This window comes from Enoplosus armatus, chromosome 2, assembly GCF_043641665.1.
Source record: "Enoplosus armatus isolate fEnoArm2 chromosome 2, fEnoArm2.hap1, whole genome shotgun sequence".
NCBI lineage: Eukaryota > Metazoa > Chordata > Actinopteri > Centrarchiformes > Enoplosidae > Enoplosus > Enoplosus armatus.
Window position 1 is genome coordinate 18,841,649 of NC_092181.1, and position 27,260 is coordinate 18,868,908.

General features: G+C 43.5%; 1 protein-coding gene across 1 annotated transcript in view; it reads right to left on the minus strand.

The window, feature by feature from the left end:
* Positions 1-406: 406 nt before the first annotated feature.
* bnc2 (basonuclin zinc finger protein 2) overlaps positions 407-27,260 on the minus strand; it is a 90,554-nt gene continuing 63,700 nt past the window's right edge. Inside the window, exons 4-9 of the mRNA XM_070912652.1 lie at positions 10,174-10,749; positions 9,374-10,041; positions 8,870-9,328; positions 8,345-8,818; positions 860-1,311; positions 407-808 (exon numbers count right to left, since the gene is read on the minus strand). Of these exons, the coding sequence (XP_070768753.1) occupies positions 489-808; positions 860-1,311; positions 8,345-8,818; positions 8,870-9,328; positions 9,374-10,041; positions 10,174-10,749 (2,949 nt within the window). The 3' untranslated portion in view covers positions 407-488. The remainder of the gene's footprint in view (positions 809-859; positions 1,312-8,344; positions 8,819-8,869; positions 9,329-9,373; positions 10,042-10,173; positions 10,750-27,260) is intronic.

Below are 27,260 nucleotides of genomic sequence, written 5' to 3' on the forward strand. Positions count from 1 at the left end.
GTAAGGGGTTCATTTAAAAGCTATCATTACACAAATACAACAAGAAGATTTTCTTTTTTTTTTTTTCTCAATACTATCATTTCTGCAGGCAAAGTCACAAATAAGAGTTTGAATAGATTCTTTGGAGACGGACATAAAAACAAAGTGGGGAGACGTTTGAAAGGAAAGATGGAGGGGCTTATGAAAAAAACAACTGGAGTTTTGTTATAAAGCAAACTCCATGCTCAAGAGCATCATCCTGTTCTTCCAAAGAAGGAAAAGTCAAAGGTCACAATAATAAACTGTATTTAGAGTCAATGAATTTTATATAGGGACATAGAAATGTCTTGCAATGACTTACAGAGGACGGGCAGCAGAGGCATACAGGCATTTAGCTTGTATTTGATGGCCCTGGCCTGGGGTTAAAAGCTAATTTGAGGAGGAATAAGGATGAGGAATGAAGGGAGGAGCAGGCAGACTGACAGCAGGGTAGAGTAGGAAGTCATTATTTAGTCTATTATTGTAGAGAAGGGCATGTTTTTATGGAGGTTGGGGTTCTGGGAGTGTCGGTTACGGCTGCGCACAGAGCTGAACACCATGTTGCAACCGGGGATTTTGCACTTGTGCATCTCGCGCAGGTGCACAGTCTTGTAGTGCACACGCAGGGTCCCTTTGTTGCTGTACATTTTGTGGCAGATGCTGCAGAGGATCCCACTGTTTCCACCGTTACTGCCCCCGGTGGACGAAAGGAGGAATGGTGAGGAGGAAGGTTCCAACCCCTCACCGTGTCCTTCTCCTCTTAGTTGTCCAGTCTCATCCCGATGCCCCCCTTCAGCCTGCCCCTCGGCACGCTGGGAGCAGTCCTCCCCCTCACTGTTGCCCTCCTCCTCATCCTCTTCTCCCTCCTCCTCCTCCAGGTCATCCAATAGGATGCCTTCATCGCTGCCCTCATCTGACTCATGTGAGGAGTGGATACTGCTGCTGGATTGAACACTGGATGTGGTGCTCAGGTCCAACACCATGTAGTCGTCTGGCTGGCCCCGGGAGAAGCCGTTGGTGTGATGGTTTTTAAGGTTTTGGTTGAGAAGGTGGTGGGGATACTCGATGCTCATGGGGGAACGGACATTGTGGTTCAGGCCAGTGGGCCCGAGGCTGCCGCCTCCGATGCCCATACCGGCCATAGGGTCCAAGCCCATGTGGTGCCCGGCGTAGATCTTGGCCAATAACTCGGCTCGTAGGTCCTTGGGCAGTGGCGTGAGTTGGGGGTCCAGGACAATGTCGTCCAGCTCTTTGGTCAGCAGTTTGCGGTGCAGGTTGATGTTGGAGCTGTGCCTAATGTGGGGAGACAGTCATAGTTGTAAATACATTCATTTGTTCTTACAGTAATTCATTTTTTTATCTTACTTCTGTGAAATGGTACCAGGCTACAAAGATTCAGAACCACTACATGTTGTTACTATCAGTTGAATTACACAGACATTCACACAGAGAAATTCACCCTGCAGCTCTCCTCTCCTGCTCTAAGATCGCACAGAGAGAGAGCATCCTGCCAGTGTTTACCGCTGTCAGCATGTCTGCACTGCACAGCCCTCAAATCCAATAGACTCTGACTCAATTAAATACTCCACCATATTGAATGGGAGTTTATCAATTGATTCGAGCTGTGGTAATGTGATAATCGAGGGGAACTGGATAGCATATTAGCACTAGGCCCTGACAGCATTATCGCATTCGTTCCCTATTGGAGGTGGCTTAATCGAGCACCTCGATGAACATGTCTTTATGTAGCCCTGGATTTAATTAAGATGGGCAGTTTTTTCCAAACACAAGGCAAACTGTATCACACAGTGTGCTACAGCTGATGAAAGAAACTAAGTAACAAGTGCCATGCTTAAGCCAGGATACAATTGGTGAGGATTTCAGTTAGCATACAAAGCCATGCTAAAGGATGCAAGGTGAAATGGGCTTGAAAAATCTATTTCAATGCTTTTTCACTCCAATTTCACAGTTGCCAAGTCGGACTAAGAAAAAGGAGACCCACGGCACACATGTCACAACAAAAACTTCATAACACAGAAAGGAAACTTAAGCAACTAATGACCGGTGTCAGATACAACATACACAAGGCCCATTCCTCTCATATCAGGTCAGCACAAATCAAATAAGAATAATATGCAAACACTAGGTGCCTTTTAATGTGAGGGGTTTCCATGCAGGGAGGGCACATGTGTGTAAAACAACAACCAAAAAAAAAAGAAATTAAAAAAAAAAGAAAAGAAAACGGTCATCCTTAGCAGGACGGGCAAAAATGGAGTCACAATGTATAGTAGAGCTTACCAGCAGTGGCAGGGTTGATGCAGTCAAAAAGGGTCCCTTTCCTTTAATTATTTACTTCCCTATCCGACAATGTCCTGCAAGAGGTAAAAATACATTCATTTGAGGGACCCTTTTCTGTGAACCAGGCAACCAGGAGCCCGTCCACTCAAGCATCGTCAGCATTGAGGAGAGAGAGCATGGCAAATCGATTGGCCGTGGCTGTCACTGTGTATGTGTGTGTGTGTGTTTGCACGTGCTTTTGTCTGTTTGTGTGTGCGTGTGAGAAAAACAGAAAATATACTACTTCCATATAGTGGGACTTCGATCAAAAGGACTACATAAATCCTTTGTTCTTTTTTATCCTTTGATAGTACAGTTGCACCCATATGGTGTTAGCTTATGGCTAAAATATGGGAGTCATGATTCAACGTCTGTGGCGCTGTATCCCTGTCTAGTCAAATACATGTGTGGACGCTTGGCTGTGAGAGGCCAGAGTCTTTTAAGACAATCTGAAATACGCCGCAATCAGTGATCAATATATAAGTAAATGGGCACAAAATCTGCAGGGATACCAATGGGCTTTGACGTGAAGAAGGGCCACATTTGCTCAATTAAACCTGAAGTTCAGGATGCTGTTGATGATGCTCAGGTAGGCAGGTCCTTTGCAACATGTCTCCATCTCTATAACAACACCTTCTCACTGCTAATAAGCTCTAAGTTAACCATGGCTATCTCAGTTTTAGATATTAAAGTCAAACATGCTAAATGTCATGCAGTAAGTAGTCTGTGCTATAGCTACAGTAGCCATTTTAAATACTCAAAATGCACACCACATTGTTAGAATACTACAACAACAACATCTAATGAAAAATATTCACATTTAATACGATAATCTTTTTTTTATCTATTTTACAGATATATGAAAATAAAATAAAGGGAAGAAAAAAGTCACTTAATGATATATCATTTGTAACCATTTGGAAATTATTTAATCTCAAGAGCTAAAGAAGAGAAAAATAGCCCAGTTTATGATCATTTGCATAAACATTATTATTTAACTCGTGTGTTGGCAAAGCCTCCTTGCCCTAAATAATCAAAATAAGTCAGCTGAATCCACACACAGTGGGTATAATGCACTTATCCCTTCATTTATCAAATTTAGACTTTCTGCCCCATTTCCCACCACCCTCCATCCCTCCACCTCCATCACTCCACTTCAGTACGCTCTATCTTTCCTCCCCCAAACCCTACTCCTCAGTGCCCCCTCCCCTCCTCCATCTCTACCTCCCTGTTGGCCAGTAATGTGGCTGGCAAACCAATTTGACAGTCTCATCTTTGCCCAAAAGATGGGGGAGGCCTCCAGAGAGCCCATTTTTGACTGTGCAGAGGAGGCAGAGCGAGAGTGTGCCTGTCCCAACTGGCGTTAATCATCTTTAGGTTCATCTGATGGCCCTTGCCCTTGTTTTTGTGTCAGCGCGTATGCGTGTGTATACGCGTGCAAATGTTGTCTAAATCACTCCTAATGTGTAAATGAGATGGAAGGCTGAGTGGTATTAAACTGACACGAGTGGTTCTTTGTCTTTCCTGTCATTCGTGGTGTGTTATGAGGTTTTAGGCGTAAGTGGGAGGACAAGAGTGTTAGTAACATTTATCACTCTCTGTCACTGTTACATCTACTTTGCATTGTTTCAGTCTGTTGAACAGCCCGGCTACAAACAAAGATGTGAGGATCCTCAAATACATTAGTGCATTAAATATCACATTCATTTTTTTTTATATGTAGAAGTTATGATTTAAAATTACAACTAGAATTCTGTTGATGACATGAGCGTTATTTATCTAAGAATAAAATAATTCCTCTTATTCTCCTCAAAATACATGACAAGGAAAGTGTAAATGATAAAGCAAAGGGATGTAATCTTTCAAGTTTCCGTACTTTAATCAGCAGATATTTTGAAGGGGGGCTTTTGTTAACATATTCTCTCTATGAGCAGCGTGCCCTTTGTTTATAAGAGACAAACAGAGAGCTGATTGTGAGGCAGCGGAGCTGGGCCCACATGCCGTGAGGGGACCGAGGGAAAGGGAGGGAGACAGAGAGAGGAAGGAGAGGGGAGGAAAGAGACTCTCCAACATAATTAACCTTCACTCTCTCTGTTTGCAGTGGCCCATGAAGGGACCACGGGCTGCACACTGCTGCATCATGGGAATGTCGGAGAGGGGAGGACACCTACTCGCTGTGGCGACATAGGAACAGGTTAAAGTGTTGGAGTGAAGGTTAAAAAAAAAAAAAAGAGAAGCAGGATAGGCTGATAAAAAAATGAGATAAGTAAGGCAAGTCTTGTCATCGGTTTAAAAAATATGATTAACGAGGCCAATAATGGTGATGATTACTGGTACGCGCGCCTTCCCAGCAGTTAATCATGCAGCTTCTTCAACACTTCTGCCGACGCTGCTCGCTCCCCGCAATAAATATGCAATCATTTACCTCCGTGCAGCAGGCGGCCATGAGGCTGGGAGAAAACACCCCACTGTAAAACCACACATACACACTCTCTTATGTTGGTCTCTGTTTTACTCTCAAAAACACACACATTACATCCTTGCTCAAGGGCACATTAAATGATCCTTTCCTGTATTCCTGAGTGTGTGTGTGTGTACAGTATTTATATGCTCTAATGTTTGTGCATGTTTGTGAAATCCTTCAGTCGTATAAATAGGGCAGGGATACTAGTGATACTTTTCCGTGGCAGCACATTTACAGTTTGTCCTACTCTGACGATGTCATCGGCTCTTGGTTGTTTTTCTCTGTAGATCAAATGACCTCTCCTCCGTTTTCTTCTTCACTTTGATATGGGAGCTTTTGATGCTGGTGTCTGATGGTGTATTTACGTGCCTTTGGCTTTTCACTCGGTCAAGGGACTAATCAGATATGCAGAGGTACGTGGACTTCTCTGTTGCTGGATGTCAACAGCTGTTTGGGAGGTACTGAGAAGAGGAAGCCAGGCGGGGCTGCATATCATTTAGCATATATTATTCAGCTGTAAAAACAACAACAAATAACCACTGCTTTACCTTCCACTTATTAAAATTCAGTGTGGTTATTATTGTATTTTGTAAGAGAATCACTTTGTGTTAAGTATTAAGTGATGTTGTTATCAATCCTTTATGTCTGAGGTGAACCACCAGAAGGAGCTCCTTATTAATTGTTATTGCCAAGACTGTTGGCAAAAAAAAAAAATCAAATTTGAGCAAAGAATATAGATTGATTTATAATTTACAACTTTAATTTACTACTAATAATCATTCTAAACATTATTTTGTGCAAATATCTTCGTACATGCAGTTTCTAATCTTATCAACGCAAAAGCTCCTACGAAAACAACTACATTATATTCCCATTTTATTGCTACCATTACACTCTAACATACATTATGTCATTAGAGGATTATCCAGGGACAGATTTGATGAGAGCTCGGCTTGTGTATTGACTCGTCTCAAAGCCCCAGGATTCCTCTGGCTATGTAGTGCCCTTCTTTCTGTTGTTTTGTTCCCTGTTTGAACCAGCGGCAGAGTAATATGTCCCATATGCTATCAGGAATTTATCCCCCACAGAAAAAGTATGGAAACAATAGTGTGCTTAGGTCACCGCCCACCCCACTGTACACCCCTGGCTCAAAGATGCATTATGTTCACAGCAGCAATTGTCCCTCCTTGCTACAAAGTTATCTCTATCTTCCATATGTTCTGCCACTTTGTGTGTGAATGGCTTTATATGCTGGTCTTTCTCATTATGGAGTCAAACTGTCACACACACACACACACACACACACATCCAAGCTGACACAGGAAGAGAGCGAGCATAGGAAGAGTTCATGTTGAGGTGTTGCCTTTTTTTTCCCTGTGCAATATGGTCTAATCTTTGAACCCTCTGTGCCCGTGTAAAGCACTCCACTCACCCCTGGCTCTGATACCAAACGCCTGGCTACCTCTTTGTGAAAATGCACCTTCCCGCACACCATCCATGATTATTTTTTTCTTCTCACTGTTGATTGCTGATTAGCTTTACTGTGTGTGAGATAGTTCCAGGAAGGTTTTTTTTCAGTTTACAACTCTTATGTGTAACTGCTGTCTACCACTGAAATCTTTCACCATGTTAAATTCCCCTATAAATGCACTTACAAATGAGATAAGGCAGTTAATTGTTTGTATCCAACAACTGTTTTACAGCATTAGGAATCTAATTACAAAGAGATAAGGTGTATAGAAGAACAAATAGTTTTCTCTGTTATCTATTTGTACATCCCTGTGTTTTTGCATCCATGTATGTGCAAGTAAGCATGCATACGTATATATGCGCGTTACACACAGCTGGCCGGTCATGCCTTAGGCGTTGTCTGTTCCTAAAGCCTTGTCAAAAGAGGGGAGCTACAAAACTCACCGGTTGCAGTACACCACACTGAGGCAATGCAAGCTATTATAACATTTCCTGTCATCTTGCTGCTGTCGGCACAGCTGCGTCAGGTGAGCAGCAGGGTTGCACCTTCACTAACGCTAACTTGTCTCCTGTTCTGCTCCCCCTGTTCCCCTCCCATATCCATTCTAATAGAGTCCCAGAATCACCTGCTCTATTTACATGCTGCTAATGAACAACCAGTGGTAGGAACAGATGCCACCGAAACAACAAATGTAATAAAAGGCTTGGGGTGGAAAAGGAGCAGCGGGTTTGGGTGGAGGGAGGGTAGCAGTGGTGTGAGGGGCGGCAGAGTCAGTGTGTGTGTGGGTGAGACAAAACACTGAGGAAAAATATAAAGCTCCCTCTGGGAAGATTTGTTTGTCAATTGGAAGCATGCAGTAAGTTGCAACTTGCCCCTTACTTAAATTAAAGTGCCACTTGTCATGGATGTTAAAAGATAAATTGTTTTATTTATTTATTAGGGCAGAATGAGTAAGGCTGTTAAGTAGAGCAGCTGAGTTATATAGAGTGTGTGATCATGAGAGGTATTTGTTACAGTTGAAGTGCTGTGTATTTGAAGGGGCGGGAGGGAATTTACAATTTGTGTCAAGGACACTACACCATGTCCCTGCTGTATTGAGTGACTAGATAACTTTGTCATGGTTGTTTACATGACTGGCTAGGGGATATGATTTTCTGTGTCCCCAATCCTGAAATATGAATTTACACGCAGCTGTTATTTTAAGACCTATTTAATTTCTCCAATAACTGTAATTCTAATGGATATTATTATGAGCTATATGTAAAAGATTGTGAAAGAGAAATTCTACCCATTAAGTATGACTGAAAGCTGGCCAATTTAAAACTTAAAAGTATTGTCATGATGTTAAAAACAGTTGTTTGTAATCCCGTTGGGAGCCTGTGTTAGCCCAGGGTGCTAGTGATGTTATGAACCTCCAGCATGTGTTATGGCATCAACCTGCTGCCAGTGCTGCTACAGTATATATATTCTGCAGAGTGAGTGTGTCGGACTGATACGTGCTAACAAGCCCAGGTGAGCATGGCTAGCCTCACCTCCTAATGCGCTAATAAATGCAGTGGTTTGACAAACCGCTGTCAATGTTAATATATGCGCCTTCACCTCCCTGTGACAAGGTGAGGTAGTGAGGGCAGGTAAACAACACACTGCAGCTGCAGGGTTGATGCGTACAGCCTAGCGCTTGTGTGTATGTGTTTCTCATCCTGACACCCTACTCTTCTGAACTTCGACTTGACAAGGAGCAGATGTCCCTGAATCAATTTACTGTTCAATTAGCTGACAGATGTTAAGTGATAGCCTATCCAGGTAAATGTCATACAGTAATGAAATACTGCATCCTGTTTGATTAACATGAAATGAAAAGGCATATCTCTCACAAAAATTAAACCCATGTTTCCTTTAAAAAAAAAAAGGTATATTCTGTAGATTTATGAAGGGCTGTAATTTTGATTGAAATAAGTGATTAAGATTAGATTAAACATTTCCACTGAACCTACCTTAGACTGTTGCAATTACATTGAAATAAAATGGTTACATTACCAAATTCTAGCACTAACCTGTCTCGGCTCCGCCGGGAAGGGAAGGCAGCATTGCAGCCAGCCACAGTGCACACATGCATCTCTTTGAGGTGCACATTCTTGTAGTGCAGTTTCATGCTATAGGAGCTCTTGAAGCTCTTCTTACACACATAGCAGATCTTGGGGTCAGGGCTTGAGCATGGGTCTCCCTCTGGTGATTGAGAAGAAGGGAATTTGGGTGGGCTGGCACCGTAGCTCATCGAAGAGATGAAGCTCTCATGTAGAGCAGCCATGCTTGCAGCAGCGGCAGCAGCCGCGGCCATGCCTCCATTATAGAGGCCATATTGGCCCATGCAGAACATGTCGTAAGTAGGATCGTTGAGTTCTTCCTTGATCTTGATAGGGAGCTGATGAGGGGAGGGTGAGGAATGACCCTTGCCTTCCATTTCCTTTCTCAAATGGGCTTCCTCACCACCCTCATCGTTCTGTTCCTTGTCCAGACACCTTCCGCCCCTGACATGTTTTTGCTGTTCCTCCACATCTATCAGCTCATCACGGTAGAACATTTTGGAGTCAGAGGTTTCAGACTCGTTCTCAAAGTCTCTCTCATGGTCCTGGTCCTCAGAAGTGAAGCTGTCCATACAACGTAGCTCGCCAGATCCTTGAAGATCATTTCCACCCCTGCTGTCACTACCATTTCCTTCCCGGCATTCATCTTCACTCTGTCTCAACATGCCTCTCAGAGCTAGGCCAGGGCTCATCTCATCCTGGGAAGGGGATTGCTGTCCACTACCACCACTGTGGTTCCCAGTACCACTGCCACTGTTGTTGTTGCTGTTACAGTTACCATTCATTTTGATATTGTTGTGAAGAAGGGATGACTGGTGATGGTGGTGATTATGGTGGAGGTCATCATCATCATCATCTTTGTCCTCATAGTCCTCTGCCACATCAATTACTTCCTTTTCAATCTTCACTGGCATGCTAGATTTACGAGGCTTCTTTTTGGGCGTGGGGTCTATGCTGCCAGTGGTGAGGTCGTGATTGGCATTATGTAAGCGGTGGGACATGGGTCCTGCCTCTGACATATGAACATTATTATGTGAAGCCGCAGCTGCAGCAGCCAGGATCTGATTGTGTTGGTCCATAAGTGTGGTACTGTTGGTGGTGGTGGGCAGGATGGGGCTGGTGGGCAGTGACACAGGAGGACTGACAAGGTCCGCAGGGGACAGTAGTGTACGGTAGAATGGGGGCACTGGCTGGACTGGCTGCACTGACTTCAGAGAGGGGAACACCAGTGGGCTTTGCAGGGGTGACTGAAGCATAGGGTCTACCGGTGGAGTAGTGAAGCCAAGTGGTGGCCTTCCAGGGCTGGTGAGTGTGAAGCCACCATTCTTGGTGCTTGAGATGACAGGTGTACCAGGTGTTGAGTTGCCACGGATAAGGTCCTTGTCGCGGTTATTGCGCAGCATGGGCATGTGCAACCGTGGATTGGGATTGGCACTGTGGCGGTTGCGGCTGCGTAGTGAGCTGAAGACCATATTGCAGCCCTCAATGGTGCAACGGTGTTTAATCTTCAAGTGCACAGCATTATAATGTATCTTAAGGGTGCCTTTGTCATAAAAGGTTTTGCCACAAGAGTTGCAGCACACACGACCCTTGCGTGAGGTGGATCCCATGCGCCGCATGCGATGCATCTTGGAGGAAAAGGAAGCATGGGTGATGGTTTTAGAGTGCTCGTCCTTTACAAAGTGGTGGTGAACCTGGTGGTCACTCAAGCTGTTTGGTTGAGGTTGGGACTGGGACTGCTGTTGGCCCTGCTGCTGTTGCTGCTGGAGCTGTGTCTGCTGTTGCTGCTGTTGTTGAGCCTGCTGGGTGGAAGGGGTTGGTGAGATGGGTGATGCCCTGTTGTTGGGCTCTGTCTTGGGTTCAATGTTGTTGTTCATGACTCCCAGGGCTCCACGGCTAGGGCTCTGGCCTGTGCGGAAGGGTGACAGGGAAACTTCTGACTCACTGGTATCCACCTGTTCACCTTGGTTTGGCAGGCTGGGCTCCCGGAGCCGCAGAGCAGACTGTTCCATAGGTAAGCCATTAGGGGGCAAGCCAAGCATGGGGGCAGAGACTGGGTTGATGTACTGGAAGGGCAGGAGGAAGGCTAAGCTGTTGGGGATATTCTCGAAATGGTGAATGCTGGATGGGCTACTGTTTTCCAGATGTGTCAGGAGCCCTGGGCTGCGGGACCTGTTGTTGCTTTCAATGAATGTCCTAATCCCGGAGTCTGTCTTGGAGGAGGGAACTGTAACTGCCTGACCTTCCTTCTCCTGAATGGCCATCAACTCCACAATGGACTTGGTCTCACCAAAGCGCAGGAACTGCTGCAGGGTGATGATCTCTTCTTCTCGGGACATGATAGTCCAGCGGTCCAACACCTTGCCTGCAGCATCCTAGATGCCCCAGAAGAGACAAGAGAGAAGACAAAAATACAAACCATTATTGATCGTGCATAATCATTGTGGTCAAAGGAGAAGAAAGAGCAGGGGTTATTTTGTAAGGGTAAGCTTTTCTGCTCATGAAATTCAGAGGCTCCTGGAGCGACAAGTAACTAACAGAGCTTTGTCGAAAATCTCCCCCCTCCACTGTCCCTCACTGCCATCCACTTTTCACTGGTTTATTTTTTCTACAAATTAGCCCTGCGAATGTGATCATCAAGTCTCAAGCAAACAAACCAAAAGCACTGAGGTGGGGCGATTAGCAGGTCTCTGCAACTTCCAACATTGTAGGGATGTTAATGTGTGAGACTGACAAAAACAGCTTTGTCAAAGATGTGAACTCTTGCTGGGACTCCCTCTGTACACAGTACCTAGGGATATTTACAAAACAGAAATAATAGAATAATTAATGCAAGCCACTAATCGCACCTTGGTTGGCGGGCATTTTTCTCAGTGTGTTCTCCATCTCTAAGGCAGTGAAATACTTGAGGGAGGGTGGGACTGCTACACTATATATCAGTGAATGGCTTTGGACATTCAAAGAGAAAAACTCTCTCTTTATTTAAGGTTGTGTTTGAGTATGCCTTGACAGAGGCATTGAGCTTGTGTTCCTTTTATTTGGCAGGCTGCATATTTATCATGCTTTTATATTAGTGAGGTCTAAAGAATATATAACATGTGTTACCTTAAGTATGAATCATATCAATTTTAGTACGATTTAAAGGATGCACAACCTGTTCACACACCTTAAATATAAATGGTGAAATACTTTACTACTAATAATGTAATAAAGGACCATGTCTTTTAGGCCACTGTCTGATGATGATCTGCATTTTAAGTTGACGATGGTTACCTATGAAACGGGGCAGACAAATATTAACAATCATATAATAACCCTTGGCGTTCCCAGTTCTGTATTTTTGGAGGCTTGGCAATGGTGAGAAACAAGTTTCCATCCTAAGAGACCAGAACTACTCTTATGGGACTTGGGCGTTATTCCAAATAGAGCACTTCACTAGGCTAGTGGTCTTTCAGAGATGTGCTGAAAAATAAAAAGCTTAGACTCCTTGCAAATGTGCACATTGTCAAACATCAAGAAATGTATTCTGGGAATAAAATAATCTTGGCAAAGCCTGAGAATTAGTTTGTGGTTGCGCTTCTGAATTTGAGGCTATGAATGTTTGACCCAGTGCTTTTGTCCATTTGTATGAAACCACATCTCCTCCTGCTTCATAGCACTGACGACAGAACTCTTAACAAAATTATCCTCATAGAGTGACTGTTGCCACTGCTGTTGTTATATAAGATTGTATGGTATGAGTGTTTGTGTGAACAAGATAGAAATAGAGGAGAGAGACATGATGTAAATACTTCGTTTCACACTCAGGTTCCTGGGGGACCAGGCGCAAGTGACATCAAGGGAGTAACGCAAGCGATGACAATTAGTCACAGTGAAATGGTAACATTTCATATGTGCTCCTAGCTGCTGGCATCTATAAAAGATAAATGGCAACTCTGGTGAGTAAAAAGCTGTAAAAACCAACATCACAAAGCACAAAGGGCCTGTAAGGAGAAAACAGAAGATAAATGTTTAAAGAGAGAGAGTACGGGAGAGACACAGAGGAAGAGGAGCAGAAAAACAGAGAAAATAAAAATGTGAGTGATTTCATATCATGCCCTCAGATATACTGGAGAAACAGATTCTTCTGAGATGAAACATCAATAGTCACTGGGGTATTTGTTGTTAAATATACATTAAAAAACATTTTACACTTTCATTCTGTTTGCGCTCTGGAGATTTTGCCCGGAGGTATGACTTTAAATTCTAGCCTGGGCACTATTATTTCATACTGCATGGCCATCTGGGCATTAGTACTTCCATTTGATTTAATTGAAACTAAAAAATAAAAGCAAATTAGAAAGTGAATCTTTCAATAGTTCCACAACCACATTTCATAAGAAATTGTAGTTCTAAGAAGTGGAGCGGTCTTTTGATATTTTCTAGTGACAGAAAAAGATTAATTTGTGAGTCAGTCAGCCTACAAATTACAACTCTGATTAGAAGCATGAAAAATTCTAATGCAAGTTCAGTGTATTATTCTAGTGAATAGTGCCTCTGTAAGTAGCAATAGAGAGTACTTGAATTTTTGGGATCATTGTAGGCCATGTTTAATTCAATTTAAGCCAGTTTAAGGCATCTTAATATCAGTGTCCTAACTGCCCTGTTTTGATGTTTGCTTGTCATATTGAGATTGAAATAACGTTCATGAGAACCACAAGCTCCCAAAAAGGAGGTACTTTTAATGGGAGCTCAATAAATAAATGCTAGGGATTAGTCTCAAGCTATAAGAAATATAATTAAATAAAATTACAAAAGCTTTCGCTCTCCAAACCCACATGCAGTTATCCAGCCCCTACTCAATCACATTAGATATTTATTTTATCCTCGACTAGACCTACCCTGTGCCTCCACTTCCCCGCTCATGAAGTCAAACAAAAGCCAAAACACAATGACACAGGCCAAACTGCAACCCATTAGTGTTAGGAAGGGCCAGCCAGCTGTCAGAACAGGTCAGCAGTTCTGCGATGCACTGGACCCTGTCTGAGAGGAGGCTATCCAAGCACTCCTTGTTCACTGGTCAATTGACTTTTGGAGGCCAGTCAACAAGCGTTTGGGTTGGGGTCGGGCTTGGAGCACAGAGTCAACACAAATTCAAAAATGGAACAAATACGTCCAGAAAAGATTTGAGGGGACAAACTTGATTAAGGTTCAGTCCATGTGGAAACTACTACTGGTTTTTATGCCAAGAAGCCTTTTTATATATGGCTGTTTCTTAAAAGCCACGTACTGCCGTGGCTCATTTATAACAACGATATCACTTTATAGTTGCGATGCTAAATTCCAGACAAAAATGCTTAAAGCAGAAACATTAATAAACAATCAAAGAGAGAAAGAGAAAAAATATACATGTGTTGTATTAGAATGAGTATCTAAAGTATGTGCTGACACACATTTGCAGACAAACGCAGGCCCCTGTAGTCCTTACTACAGTAAGTCTCACAACTCCACTCCCCTGCATTAGCCTTGTGATGCTGCGAGAGAAACAAATATGCCATTAGAAGCACTTTTACAAGTAGGCACTCATCTTCCAATTAGCTTAATGTGGCCCTCTTTCCCCTATATTTTCCAGGCGTGCCCCACCTCTTCTTGTACACTCCCTCCAGTAAAATCTCATTAATCCACCCCTCCCCCATCTCCCCCAGTGCTATGACATATTACTCTGTCATTATGCATCCCAGAGTCCTTTAAACAATACAGCTAAACCTCTGTTTGCCAGGTTAATGACTATTAGCCAATAATTACAGCAGAGAGACGATGGAGTACCCACTTTATCTGGTGGACAGCCTGCTGCTGTTAGTTTATTTTATCTGCCTGCCTCCATGTCTCTCAGAATTATTCTAGCAACGGCTGTATTTATTCATCTCTCAGCCTCTGCAATGCATTCTTAATTCATGGCTGTCTCTAATACTGTAGCGCTGGATGTTGTGTAGTGGGTGTGTGGAGGGGTATCCACCTTGCAAATTGCTGACAATGAGGATGAGCGAATGATGGCCTTGTCATGGGCCAGGGCACCTCTGTCAGTTAAAACAAATCAGGCAATTATGCAATTAGCAGGTTATGTGCTGAGCTGTATTAAGAGCTGGGGTGTGCAGCATTGTTAGGTTGCACAGTGTGCATTAGGGATTAACAGCTTAACGTGTATATGCTTTACACTAATCATCACCTATCATACTGAATGACTGAGTGCATTTGGTAAGCAATGACGAGAGATGCCATACTAGGCACACACCAAAAAAAGGAAAAGATTAGCTATAAATCCACTGTATTGACCTGTGCCTATATACAGTAGATCAAATGGGAGATCTCTGACCCTCATAGACCTTGTGTCATATAACGTCTCTGATATTTACATTTTCATGTAAACATATAAATTGGCACAATGTGCTGTGTACAATCTGTGCAGGTTGACGCTACACTGGTCACCGACATTAACATAAGGGCAACTCAACCGATCACAAGACAGTATCACTTGCAATATTGACGATCAGCTCTCACAATGGCAAAGTGAACCATGGGAACCACATCGATTCACCAATCACCTTGCAGTGAATGCGATCTCCACCAAGCCTCGAGGGAATCCCCATTGATCTCCAGTCCTGCTTTCAGATCCAGTTCCTTAAAAAAACTGCTGTATCCCTGTGTTCGCCACTTCAAGGGAGGTTAAGCAGAAGTTCCTTGTGATCTGAGAAGGTCTTGAACCTTGGTGCTTCTTTTTCCATATTCTGTTTCTCTCCCCACCCCATCTCAGACTGTATGAATAATGCAGAGGATCTAGTGGCGAGGGGTGCCATGGGGGATGGGTTCACGCAAAGCCCACTGCCTGGAGCCATCACATCAGAGGGCAAGAGCTCCCAAGACACAGGCTGCTCCCCCATAGGCTCCCCAGTGTCAGGGCAGAGGTCATGTGTGAACAACCAGCTCTACTTCTTCCCCTGTGATGGACCAGAGGGAAATCAGTAGCTACGTCCAGATGTGGGTGGAGGACATTTGTAAGAATCATAGAGGCTGAAATTTGCACTCTGTGATCATTGTAAATTCCTCCTTTATGCTCTGCACATCAAACGAATTAGTTACTTTTGGATGTGACCTTGTGTATCCACCTTAGATGTTTGATGTTTTCTAAACTGCAGAAACATTAACTTGTATGTCTTATAGCAAGATGACAATCTACTGTACATCGGCTGTCTGCTGATGTATAAAATGACACAACACATAATTAACAAGGAAACAGTAAAAACATGTCATCCTATCATCAAAGACAGACAGAGCAGTATCCCTGTGAACCAATCAGTCACAATTATGTCACGTTGTGGTTCCTTATTAAAAGAACAGGCCTTTCACAAATGAAGCCATCACTGAGTGAACTCTCATTTTAGAATAAGTACAGGAAAAAACAGAAATCTATGGTAGCTTACAGTATTATGTAGTTTACGGCTGTCTTCCAATACATCAGATTGCAAAAAATAACGAATAGCAGCCAAACAAATACAAAGTTTTATTTGTAAACTTTCCCACACTGTCTCTCTGGGATACTCTGAAATACTGAAAGTACTGTGCAAAGAATAGCATAGTGGTGCCACCTTGTACGTCAGCAGACAGCCTTGCTGAAAGTGTTGTGGTTTTAATAAGTGACAATTTGCAGTTACATTTTGGTGGTGATAAAATAGATAAAACAGCTGGTCATGTTACAGTGTAGCCTCTTATGTCCATCCTTTGCTTTTGTTAACTTGCATACAACCTTCAATAAATATGGCAAATACAATCTTTTAAATCTTTAATTGTTGAGGGATGACAGCCACTCATTTTAGCATTGATGGAGGAAAGTCTGGTTGAAGAGCATATGTTGCTATAGACACAAAAGCTATGCTTTCCATATAATGTCCAGCCCTTTAAAAGACAGCTGACATGGAAATACAGGTGATTCAATAAAGTCTAGACAGGATGCTCTGCACCAGCTCATATTCCTGATTAGAACTTGGAACAGTTCCATTCAAGTTTGATTCCTACTTTATCGTTTAATTAACAGCCATGCAAAGGGCATTGCCTCGGTCAATATTATGCTCAATACTGCCAGAAAGGAGAGCTTGCCGGGCTCTGGTGTGAGTAAATGTGAAGAGGCCACAGGGCTTATTTCACCGGGCCAGACACACTGCTCAGCCAACAGGCCGCAAGATACCCCGCCTTCACCTCTCAACCTGATTTAACTCATGGCTTTGGTTAAAATTTCATGACTGTGTGTTAGTTGTTGCTAAGGGCACACCAATCGACTGGAGTAAGATTTAAAGTGCAGTTGCAGACTGCGAGGATAGGGAAGGGGAGTCAGAGGGGGTTATTATAGAGGACTTTACCACAAACGAGTGACTCACAGTCTGGCACATCCCATGTTCCAGGTGGCCTTCAGTAAACAGTTTCCGTTTCTTTTCCCACTGACTTGTCTTTTTTCATTATCTGATTTTGAAAATAAACCTGTGATTTTAAAAAAGGTCCCCTAACCTCTGAATCATCCAACCCCCCCTGACCTCCACCACGACCATAACCATCCTTTTTTGTTTTAAAGCTGTCCCTTGGCATCTTTAAAAAGTGGAAAGGACAGTCCTTTGGCCACAGCCCAGCAGAAGTGCAGATGGGGCGGCACATGGAAGCCATTTCAGGCCCCGGTGCGCTGCAGAGCAAAGTCGGCTGTTCTTTGAGTTCAGAACCTCTGAAGAACCGCCTCGCAGCACTTACATGTGAGCAACGTCTGGGTCTGGACTGATGTATTGATTCCCTGTCAGTTTTCACAAAGCATACACAATAACGTTGGCTTGCCTCACCCAACTGTGCTAAGGAACCGTGGCCGTGGTCAATGTGTAAAACTCAGCGGGCCTAGCACTGAGCTCGAGGGGATGCCTCAGAGAAGAGGGGTGGAGTGATAGAAGCAGCGAGGGAACGCCTGATGGTTCACATTAATTGAGGATGATTCGTGTGATCTGCTGGGTCTGGATGCAGCAACCAGGTCTGTCGTGGGCCTGGGAGACAGATGTGGGGGCCGCTGTGCCCCCTCCAGGGCCAATGGAGAGCAGTGAGGCGGCTGAGAAATGGTCTGTCTCTCCAATGTGTGTGTGTTGGTAGAGATGTGTGGGGGTGGAGCTGACAACTGCTTTTCTTTCCCTCTTATATCACATCTCCTTTGTCTTGATTACTATTTTGGCAGGAGGCCGGTGCAGAGAAGGTGCATTAACATATGCTCACAATTTGCTCTTTGGCCACATGGTTACATGTTTGTACTGTGTCTTGATGCATCAGTCATTTCAGTTCGTCTTTTGCTTAATTCCCGCCCCTTATCACATTATATCCCTAGGCTAGTAATACGTAGCAAAGCACAGTCTTTTGGAAGTAACTGTGCTTAAAAAAGTGAAAATTACAACCTGACAAAAGCATAAACGTGCATTGTTTGCTGATGAAAACTTTACATGAGGGCTCCAGCTTATGAAACCAATATGTGAATATTAGTTGTTTCTGACCATACTGTGTGTATAAGTCTTGAATAGTTGCAACCCCAATTTGAAAAACGTGTTACATTTTTCCTGAATTTTCCTCTATACTACCTGGAACGCAGCACTGATCTCCACATAATCCACACATCATTTTCAGGTTACTGTGTAAAAGGAAATAGATGTGAATGGATAATGGATTGCACTGTAGGTAAACCTCCCCAGTCATTTTGTTTTGGTCTATCTGGGAACAGATAGAAGTGTCTGTAACACACAGCCACACTGCATTAGAGGAGCTTTTCAGCTTTCTCCTGTGCTTTTTTGCTATGGAGCATGCAGGAGGAAAGAGAATAAGCTAATGGACTCTTTACTTAATGTGATCACAGCCATTATTGACATGCTGCCAGGAAGATGCAAGACCATTAACTCAAGCCTCTCTCTCTGGTACCTTCCCTCCACCTCGCTTCTTTCCCCGACAGTATTTCACTGCCAGCCTGACTCACATACAGAAGAAGGGCCACTAGGGGGTCTGGGTGTCTGTGTCTGTCATGTTAACTAGGAATAGATGATACAAACTTTTTGGCGAATTGGCAACAATGTGTTGCTCAGGACTCTGTAATGGTAAATCATTCATTACGGCAGTGTGTTGTGTTAGCCATTATGTATTTATCATCTTATATATACATATATAAATGTTATGTCAGAAGTTATTGTCAGAAATTACAAGAGGATATCAGGGACTGCTGGACAAGTGCTCCCATTTTAATGCCGAATGTCTTGATGGAGTGGTTGGCTCAGCAGCCGACCATGCAAATTCAACATCTTGGGTTAATAAATCAGCCTTTATTACTCTGTTACATGCTGTTACTTATATCAAATACAGGCTGACATTTCTAACACCTCAGAAACACATGAAATAAAATCTTAGCTACAAAGATATATATTGTATAATCAAGGTGCAAAATAAAATGCATTATAAAACTTAAAAAACAACAACAATGCAGCCAAATTAATTAATTCGAATTTAGCAAGACACTTTTCATTTTGAATTTCCAAAAATGTATGAAAATAAATGTCCATACACGATAAGAAAGCACTTACTCAGTACTATTTTAGTATTTCTACTAATACACTTTTAAAAAGCATTTTTGCATGATATTAAAGGCTGCAATTGAGGTTGAAAGCTGTCGTAAAAAGTATATTTACGTATTTGTAATTACATAATTAGGCGTTTCTTAGAGTTGTCGTATAGTGAACAACACTAATAACAATATTGTAAGTGACACCTACGGCTGGGCTGTTCCTCTGTGTGTTCAGATTATTGTCGTTTCATCAAAGTGAAATAGTGCACCGAGTAGGTGAAATGGTCCCAAATTACAAACAGTGCAGTATCCCCTGTTTTTAAACTGTCTCACTGGCATGTAAGTTGGCTCATTCATCTTGGAGGCGGAGGGTGCCTGTGTGGCTGCAGTGTAATTTACACTACTCCAACCTATGTGCCAGAACACATCTATCCCTGTGGCCCAGGGGCTCACATCGCCAGCGGCCCAGAGGATGTTCGTGTTTATGTGTGCACGCATGTGTATGTGTATGTGTAAATGTGTGTGTGTGTGTGTGATAGTGTATGTTTGTGTCTGCGATCATGTGGGTACAGCAGGAAGTGGTGCTGGGGTCTCTCGGGGCATGGTTCCAGGTCCCTGGGTCTGTCTACTGTCATAAGTTCCAGAATGGTGATTACTTACTGTAAAAATAAACACCATTACCATCTGGTGCTGCGACTTTGTACTGTAACTTATACACCAAGAAAAGCTCTAGACCATCAAAACACACAGAATCGAGAACAATAATGGAAAAAAAAAATCAAATCTGCACCGTAAAATTTGAGTGATTTCTTTTGGTATGCCTGTACATGTTTGCGGCCTTATGCCATATAACGACTAAGATGAATACCTTTCATTTTGAAATCAAAGTCATTTTTCAAGCATAGTTGGTAAAAAAAATAATACAACAACTCTTGATCTATATGAGGTGGCTGATAGTGAAGAACAAAAGGTTTACGGGGACACATGGTGAGAAAGGTTGGATGATGGGGGTCATTCAAGACCGTTGAGGCCTTGCAGAGCCAGCAGATGTTTGATCCATCCACGGCACATCTGGTCCTCAACACACTCAATCCATTTCACTCGACTTCTCCTTTTTAGATTTTCATTGTTCCTCACGGTCCACTAAACTCTGCATTCCCCCGCGCGGCTCACAAATATTCATTCACAATCATTCATTCTGCCAACTTAGAGTCATTTTAACGTATAGGCTTTTGTTTTTGCATTTGATTTGTATTGTTTTTTAATTATTTGAGTATTTGTCCCTTATCAAACATCTGTATTTTGTACCTGCAAGGAGGTCCCTTCTTCAAAAGGGTTATAAGCTTTAATTCCCAGCAACCCCAGTGGCACTAGGCAGGGAAATGAAAGCTGTCATTCTCATTGTAGTGGGCCCTGGGAGGGTCATACAGTGCTTAACAGCTTCATTGTTTCTTTTATTGTTGGAAACAGAGAGGGGTGTGTACTGCACAGGTTTCTGAATTCTGGAGTGCGACGTGACAAGAGGACTGTCAACTCCCTGTAACTCTCCATGCAATTTCCTTTAATAAATGTCAACTCTATGACCCAGCGGCAAATCCCTGGCAGGCTGGGTGGCCGTGTCAGCAGGCCGGTGGGCCCACACAATGTCTGGGCTTGGCCTCGGTGACATGGGGGAAGTGGAGCGAACCGCTGCTCTTTTTGCTCAAAGAAGGGATGCAGGGCCACCTGGAGGCTCAGGTCCAGGATCACCAGACAAAAACATAACCTGTGTGTGTGTGTGTGTGTGTGTCTGTGAGATGTTGGGACAGATCTCATGTTTGTGTTTGCACGAATGTACAATAGTGTTTGTGTAGAATTAATCTAAAAGGGAGGTTGTGATAATGCATTAGAAAATGAAATCCTTGCCTGGATTTGAGTGCAAATTGAATGTGTTTGTGCTGTGCTAATAACACTGTACGCTTGTCCTGATGTAAGCCCATGTGTAATGCAATCTTCCTGTGTTTGGGCCAGGCCTGGTCTGGCAGTGCTGTGCAGTGCAATGCTATTGATCCCTATAGCCTTGTGGTCTGCAGGGTTCCTGTCAGTAAACGCAATGAGCCGGAGCACCTTCCATTCCCCCTCCCTGTCCTGTGTAGCACTACAAGCTAAACAGCCATCACAGAAACTCAATACAGGCAGACTTGGCCTGAGTCGTCAGCTTGCAGCAGCACTGCCCTGCAATGTCCCGCGAGGCTCCAGCTAAGTCAATTTAGTGTCAGTGTAACATCTCACCTCGTAGACCTGTTGCCAGCCTAATATGTCGCACTAATATGTCTCTCCATATGAATTACAAGGCTGTGAGAGGAACCCAGATGCAATAAGGATGGATTAGTTAATGTCCAGGTTCTGTCTGAGTCTTGTTGGGATGGAGGGGGGGAGGGGGGGGGGGGGGGGTGTAACGATAGTAACAGCCTTTAACAGGGTGTCTGGCTGTGGCTTGGAGGTGAGAAGGGGGCATACAGGCTTCTGGGATTTCTAAGGAGCTCTGGGAACAGGGAAGGGGTGAGAGAGATAACATTGAAAGAATGATTAGTGAAGAATGAACGAGATGGAAAGAGTGCGATGGGCTGTTAATGCTGTTTTTCTGACTATTGATCAACCTGGAGGGCTAGAGTTGTTTGGGTTAGAGGTCTTGAAGTCCCTCCTTGTCTGGTATGTGTCTGTGTAAATGTGTGAACCCATTGATTTGTATTATACTTGTATAGTTGCCCTGTGTGTAGGCCAAAGCGCCTGACAGAGGAAGAGTGGGATGGGAGCAGAGCTTGGAAAGAGAAGAAAACAAAAAGGTGGGAGAGGAGGTGAGCGTGTGGTCAAACGGGGGCGTAATTAGGAACCATGTAACCACTAAACTCTATATATTGATCAGGGATAATTCACATGCACCATATCTTCCCCTCAGCCAACGTGCCTAGGTGCTTTAATAATTCATGACGGTTATAACTCTTGTACATTGCTACCCAATACCCATTTACATGTATCTGCTGATTTTTCCTCGCATGTCCGGGTAGACTAGTATTGAAAACACATGTTTGATTGATAGTTAATAATTGGAAATGCTGGTAAATGTCTCACCCATTCATTATCCTGCCTGCATTGCTTTCTGAAAGAAACTTTATTTTCCTGTTTATGAAAAATATGAAAATAAAGTGAACGAGAGCACCAGTGTTTTTCCTCAACGTTTCAATAAAATAATTGGAACCTGGTCTTGGAAGATAACTGATATACTGTATGATTAAAATTAATGTTTTTTTCCCTTTGGGCTGACTAAAAATAAGTTCAGGTCTTGGATATCTCAGATGAAATTGTAGCGATTTCAAACTTGGAAAATGGAAGAAAAATTGAAAAATCAAAACTAGACACTGTAGCCTTTTTGTTTTAACCACAAAATATGTCACATAGATAGCTGTAAACACTTTTTCAGACAGACACACATACACACACACACACACACAGAGGCCATGCTTGCCATTGGCAATCCCTGCAGGCAGATGTGGAGTGTGTGCCAGCGGCCTGCTGAGTGAGTAGGCCAGTGTGCCCCTAGCTCAGTGCTGGGCACTACGCTGAGCTGCTTTGATGTATGTATGTGTGTGTGTGTGTGTGTGTGTGTGTGTGTATGTACTGCAGGGGGGAGTGAAACAGCAGAGGGACTGTGTAATCCTCTTGACATGCCTGTGGAAAAATACAAGGATCCCTCTGACAGTGGCTGAACTAAAGGCTCAGAGGACCCGTTAGTGTGTCCACAGGTTCATGCGTAAAAAGGACTGACTGCAGGCTATGTGGCGATACAGACACATTAACACTAACCACACATACAAGTCATGCACTGACGCACGTCTACACACAATTAAGATGCATTGCAGTGTTCAGAGCCAGCCTCCTTTTGTAAGGTTTCTGGCTTGGTGACACTAATTCTTAAAAGGCTATGTCACTGGCAAGACTGTGGTGTAGCCATGTAAGGTGCAGTCCTCAACTAAGATGGCAAGCTGCATTGCTTTAGGCCCTGCTCATACAAAAACACATGCACGCACACACACACACACACACACACACACACACACACACACACAGGCCAGTACATTAACACAAACAGTTTGGTTTTGGCTGTTGGAATGCAGGAGGACAGGCGAAGAGTTTTGGCTCTGCCCTCTCTATACTTTGCATAATTGCATCTTACATTTCCTTTAGTCTGAAGGGATGTTGAATCCTAAATAGTGATGGGAACCGGGTCTGTTGATCATTAGATTTTGGCAGAGTAACCTGCTGCCACATGTGAGAGAGGCAGCAATACAAATAATGTGTGTGTGTATATGTCTGTGCATATATGTGTGTGTGCGAGTGTAAATGTCTTCATCTCAACAGCATGGGGCCTCTTGAGAAAAAAACAGAGCAAATAAAAGGCCATTAAGCATATGAATGAGCCACAGGTCTAATGTGAGCTCTGTGAAACAATAAGCAACAAAACAATAGTAGACATTTCATCTTCTTATTGTCTAATCGCCCATCTGACTGCCTGTGTATTTCCCCTCTTAACCCTTGAGATACTCGCTAATGGCCCTCACAATGGAATTATTTACTACCCTTGGCAGGGGGGCAAATGGGTCAAATTGTGTGTGTGCGTGTGGTGTGCGTGTTTGTGTGTGAGTGTGCACACTTGTCCCCCTTGTAGTCAGAGTGAATGAAAGGGAATGATGGAGTCATTGAAGCACGCAGTGACTGAGAGAACAGGAGAAAGGGGGACTGAAGGAGGAGTACTGAGTGGTGCTTGCTAAAGTGAAAAATCATGCCACGGTGCAGAGGGGCCTGGTTTTGTCCACTGGGAGAAGTGACTACATCTATGCTGGCACTCAAGTGCTCTTAAATACTCTCTCTTTTGCTCTCCATGTCCCCCCCTGCCTCCCTGTATCTATACCCCCCTCTCTTCGTCCCTCTCTTTCTTCCCTCCCCAGTTCTCCCCAGGTCCCGTCCAGGTACAAATGGCTATTTGCTGTACAACTCCCACAACATGTTTGCGTCTGCTCGTGCTTGTCCCTAACAGCGTGTGAAACAAAAACAAAAAAAGACAGAAAATGGGCCCTTTCTTATTTCGCAAATTGCCCCCCAGAACACAAACGCCTCCTGAATGGAGATGTCAAAGTGCTGTTAGAAATGTCTGTGCTGGAAGAGGTCACACAGCTTCTCTGTCAATAGGCTTTAATTCGCCATGGAGCTGGGAGCAGTCATTGTGTGTGTGTGTGTGTGTGTGTGTGAAGGGATTCAACTTGGCAATCAGTTAATCTGCATCCTCCTAAGCATCTCACCATAAGAGGTCAGTCCTCATTAAAATATGAGGCAATTACATTAATTATATTATAGTTTTTTTTTCAGCATCTTCAATGATCCTATTTGAATTTTTCATTAAGACTTGTTATTAAATTGTTTGGAATATTGTAGTGAAATACATTATAATAAGTGACTGACGGGGGGGGGGGGGGGGTTCTGAAATGATCAATTCACAGTTTCATATCCTGTTCAGCCCTAATTGTGTCATGTTGAGATGAAATGCTCACTTCTTGATTTAGCCGCGCTAAAGCACAACGGAGATGAAGGCTGCTCGTGTAAAAGGAATCAACAGTGCTGCTAACCGTCACCTGCTGGGGTTAACCCTGCGGTTGCCAACACATTCAGAAACGTAGATGAAACACAATAGCAGACGAGCCTTTCATTCTCACACCTACAGTCACAGAAGCCTTTCTGTCAGCTGCGCAAAATTGTGTGCGTGTGTGTGTGTGTTTGGACAGGGGTGCATGCATCGTAGACATATTTCCCCCCTCTAATTAGCACAAGGGAGACCTGGGGGCAATCAGAGCCGAGGTTAATGAGAGGGGGAGAGCGGAAGAGAAGAGGTAGGGGTGCGGCAAGTAACGCGCACCATGCTGCACTGGTGCTACAGTATAATACACCCTTCTTATCACGCTGTCACCCTGAAGGGGCATCATCCTCACGGCACCCACATTGATGTTTGGGCCTGTCACACATCACGTGGGTGTGTGTGTTTGTGCGCGCATGAGAGCGGCTGTGTGAGAGTTCCTCTCTCTGCGCCCTGATGATCCTTCTACCCATCTTTGTCTCGTATTATCTCTCCCTTCACGTCTCTTTGTCTCTGTAAGGCCCAGATGTGACAGCATGTTTCCCATATCAGAGAGAATTCAGAGAGAATTGGTACACTGGGAGAAAAAAAAAAAGAAGTGAGAGAGGGAGCAAGACAGAGCTGCCACAGTGGTCTTGGCATCTGTCTGTTCTCAATTGGCGTGCGGCGGTGCTGGTGGGAGAAAAGCACAGTCTACCAGATGTCATTGCTGAACATTGCCCAGGCAGTGTGAGCGCTGACTCGCACAGTGAGGCCGTATCACAGAGACAATGCATTCTCTCAGAATGATTCATTTATAATGGGGTAATGATTTTGAATTTGTATCAAAAAACTTAAATAATTTTGAGGTATTAAAAATATGGATCTGTAATTTATTTGGCATCGTTGGCCGACTGCAGTTCTGTGGTCCTTCACAAACTCCTGCTCTCCACATGGATGGGCATAACACTAGATAGTGGCATACTGCATGCTTTTTAGAGTATGTTTAGTAGTATGTTTTCACCCCAAATGGACAGTTAATATTCCTGTGCATATACAGCATTTTAGAAAATCATTAATCATTAAAAGATATTTTTTTGGGCATTTTGCCCTTTTGGGATAGTTAAAAGTAGACAAAGACAGGAAACATGGGGAGAGAGAGCAAGAGAGCAGTACGAAATGCAACAAAGATGAAGACATTGCAGTGTTATGGTGTGTGTATTAGCTAATTAAAACACATATTATCAGATTACAGGTCTTAAAAAATACACTAGTTTTATTTAGAAATGTGCTTTTATAAGTCAAGACTGTCATTCTCTGTTAAAAAGAGTAAAGCAAGTAGCCAATTGTCTTTCTTCTTTGTGTGCATCTCTTTCATCATATTCCAGTCTCATGTTCTTGGTCTCTCTCTCTCTCTCTCTCTCTCTCTCTCTCTCTCTCTCTCTCTGTCTATGTGACCCACTGTAGAGTGTAATGGGGATGGTGGCTCATGTGGCTGTCACTCCAAACATGTGATGTGATGGGGAGGAGGGACAGAGAAAAGAGGATCCTGCATTATTAAAAAGAGTGCTGCCATTAGAGACATTTATACAGTAGAATGACCCGATCAAACTATAGCACAGATACACACATGCCAGTGTGCACACAGGTTCACAGATGCACACACACACACACACACACACACACACTCAGCCTCAGCACTGTGGCCTAATAGCCTCGGCCATATTAAACATTTTTCCAGGAAGAAATGACAGAGATTATAGTTAATGCTGGTAAGAGGGCATACAATTTTTAAAAAAGCACTGTTTTCAGGTTCTGCTGGTGATGCTGTATTTATATTGTGAGAGCTGTATTACAGTTCCCCTTCATTTCATACTCTCTCATCACTGCCAAAACAGGACTTAAGGGTCACAGCCATCCAAGCAAAACATTGCTTAAAGATTAAAGATATTGGCTTCAGATGTACTTCACATTTTTCTCCTGTCACTATTTCATGATACAAAGCGAAACACAAGTAATTTTCTCCCACGTCTCTGCGCACAGCTACCTTTTCCCCTTTTAGTCTTCTGGCTTGTTTTTGTATCTCTCACCCGTTAACAAAACTGCTCGGGGCAGGCACAGATGTGAGAAGTAACAGCTACGCGAAGAGAAGAAAAGATGAGCGGAAAAAGATAGAAGATGAGAGAAAGGGAAACAGACGGGTAACGCTGCTCACAAGCATCACTTGTCAATTTACAGCCGTTGCTCCCTGAACCGCACCGTATAAATTTCCAGTGTGACATCCGTTTCTACTGCTTCCAAGCCGACTCGGGCTCCGTCCCACCAGATCTCCTCCCCAGACACATACTTGGAAACCTTAAGTACAGACATTGTGCCAGATGTAGTCTGCCTTTACTTTTATTTATTAATTTTTTCAGGTTTTGAAATGTTGACTTTTTTCTGTATTGGAATCACTATGGGGGAATGAGAATGGATGGGGTAATGTCTCAGAGGAGTGCTGTATTTGATGTGGCCGCTGCAATGCACACAGAGCCCATATGTGCACACACACATTTACTCACATACAGGCACACACGCAGGAGTGTATGACAGTAAATCATGGGTGTGATGTGTGTGTGAGTGGGTTGAGGATGAAGAGAAGGGCC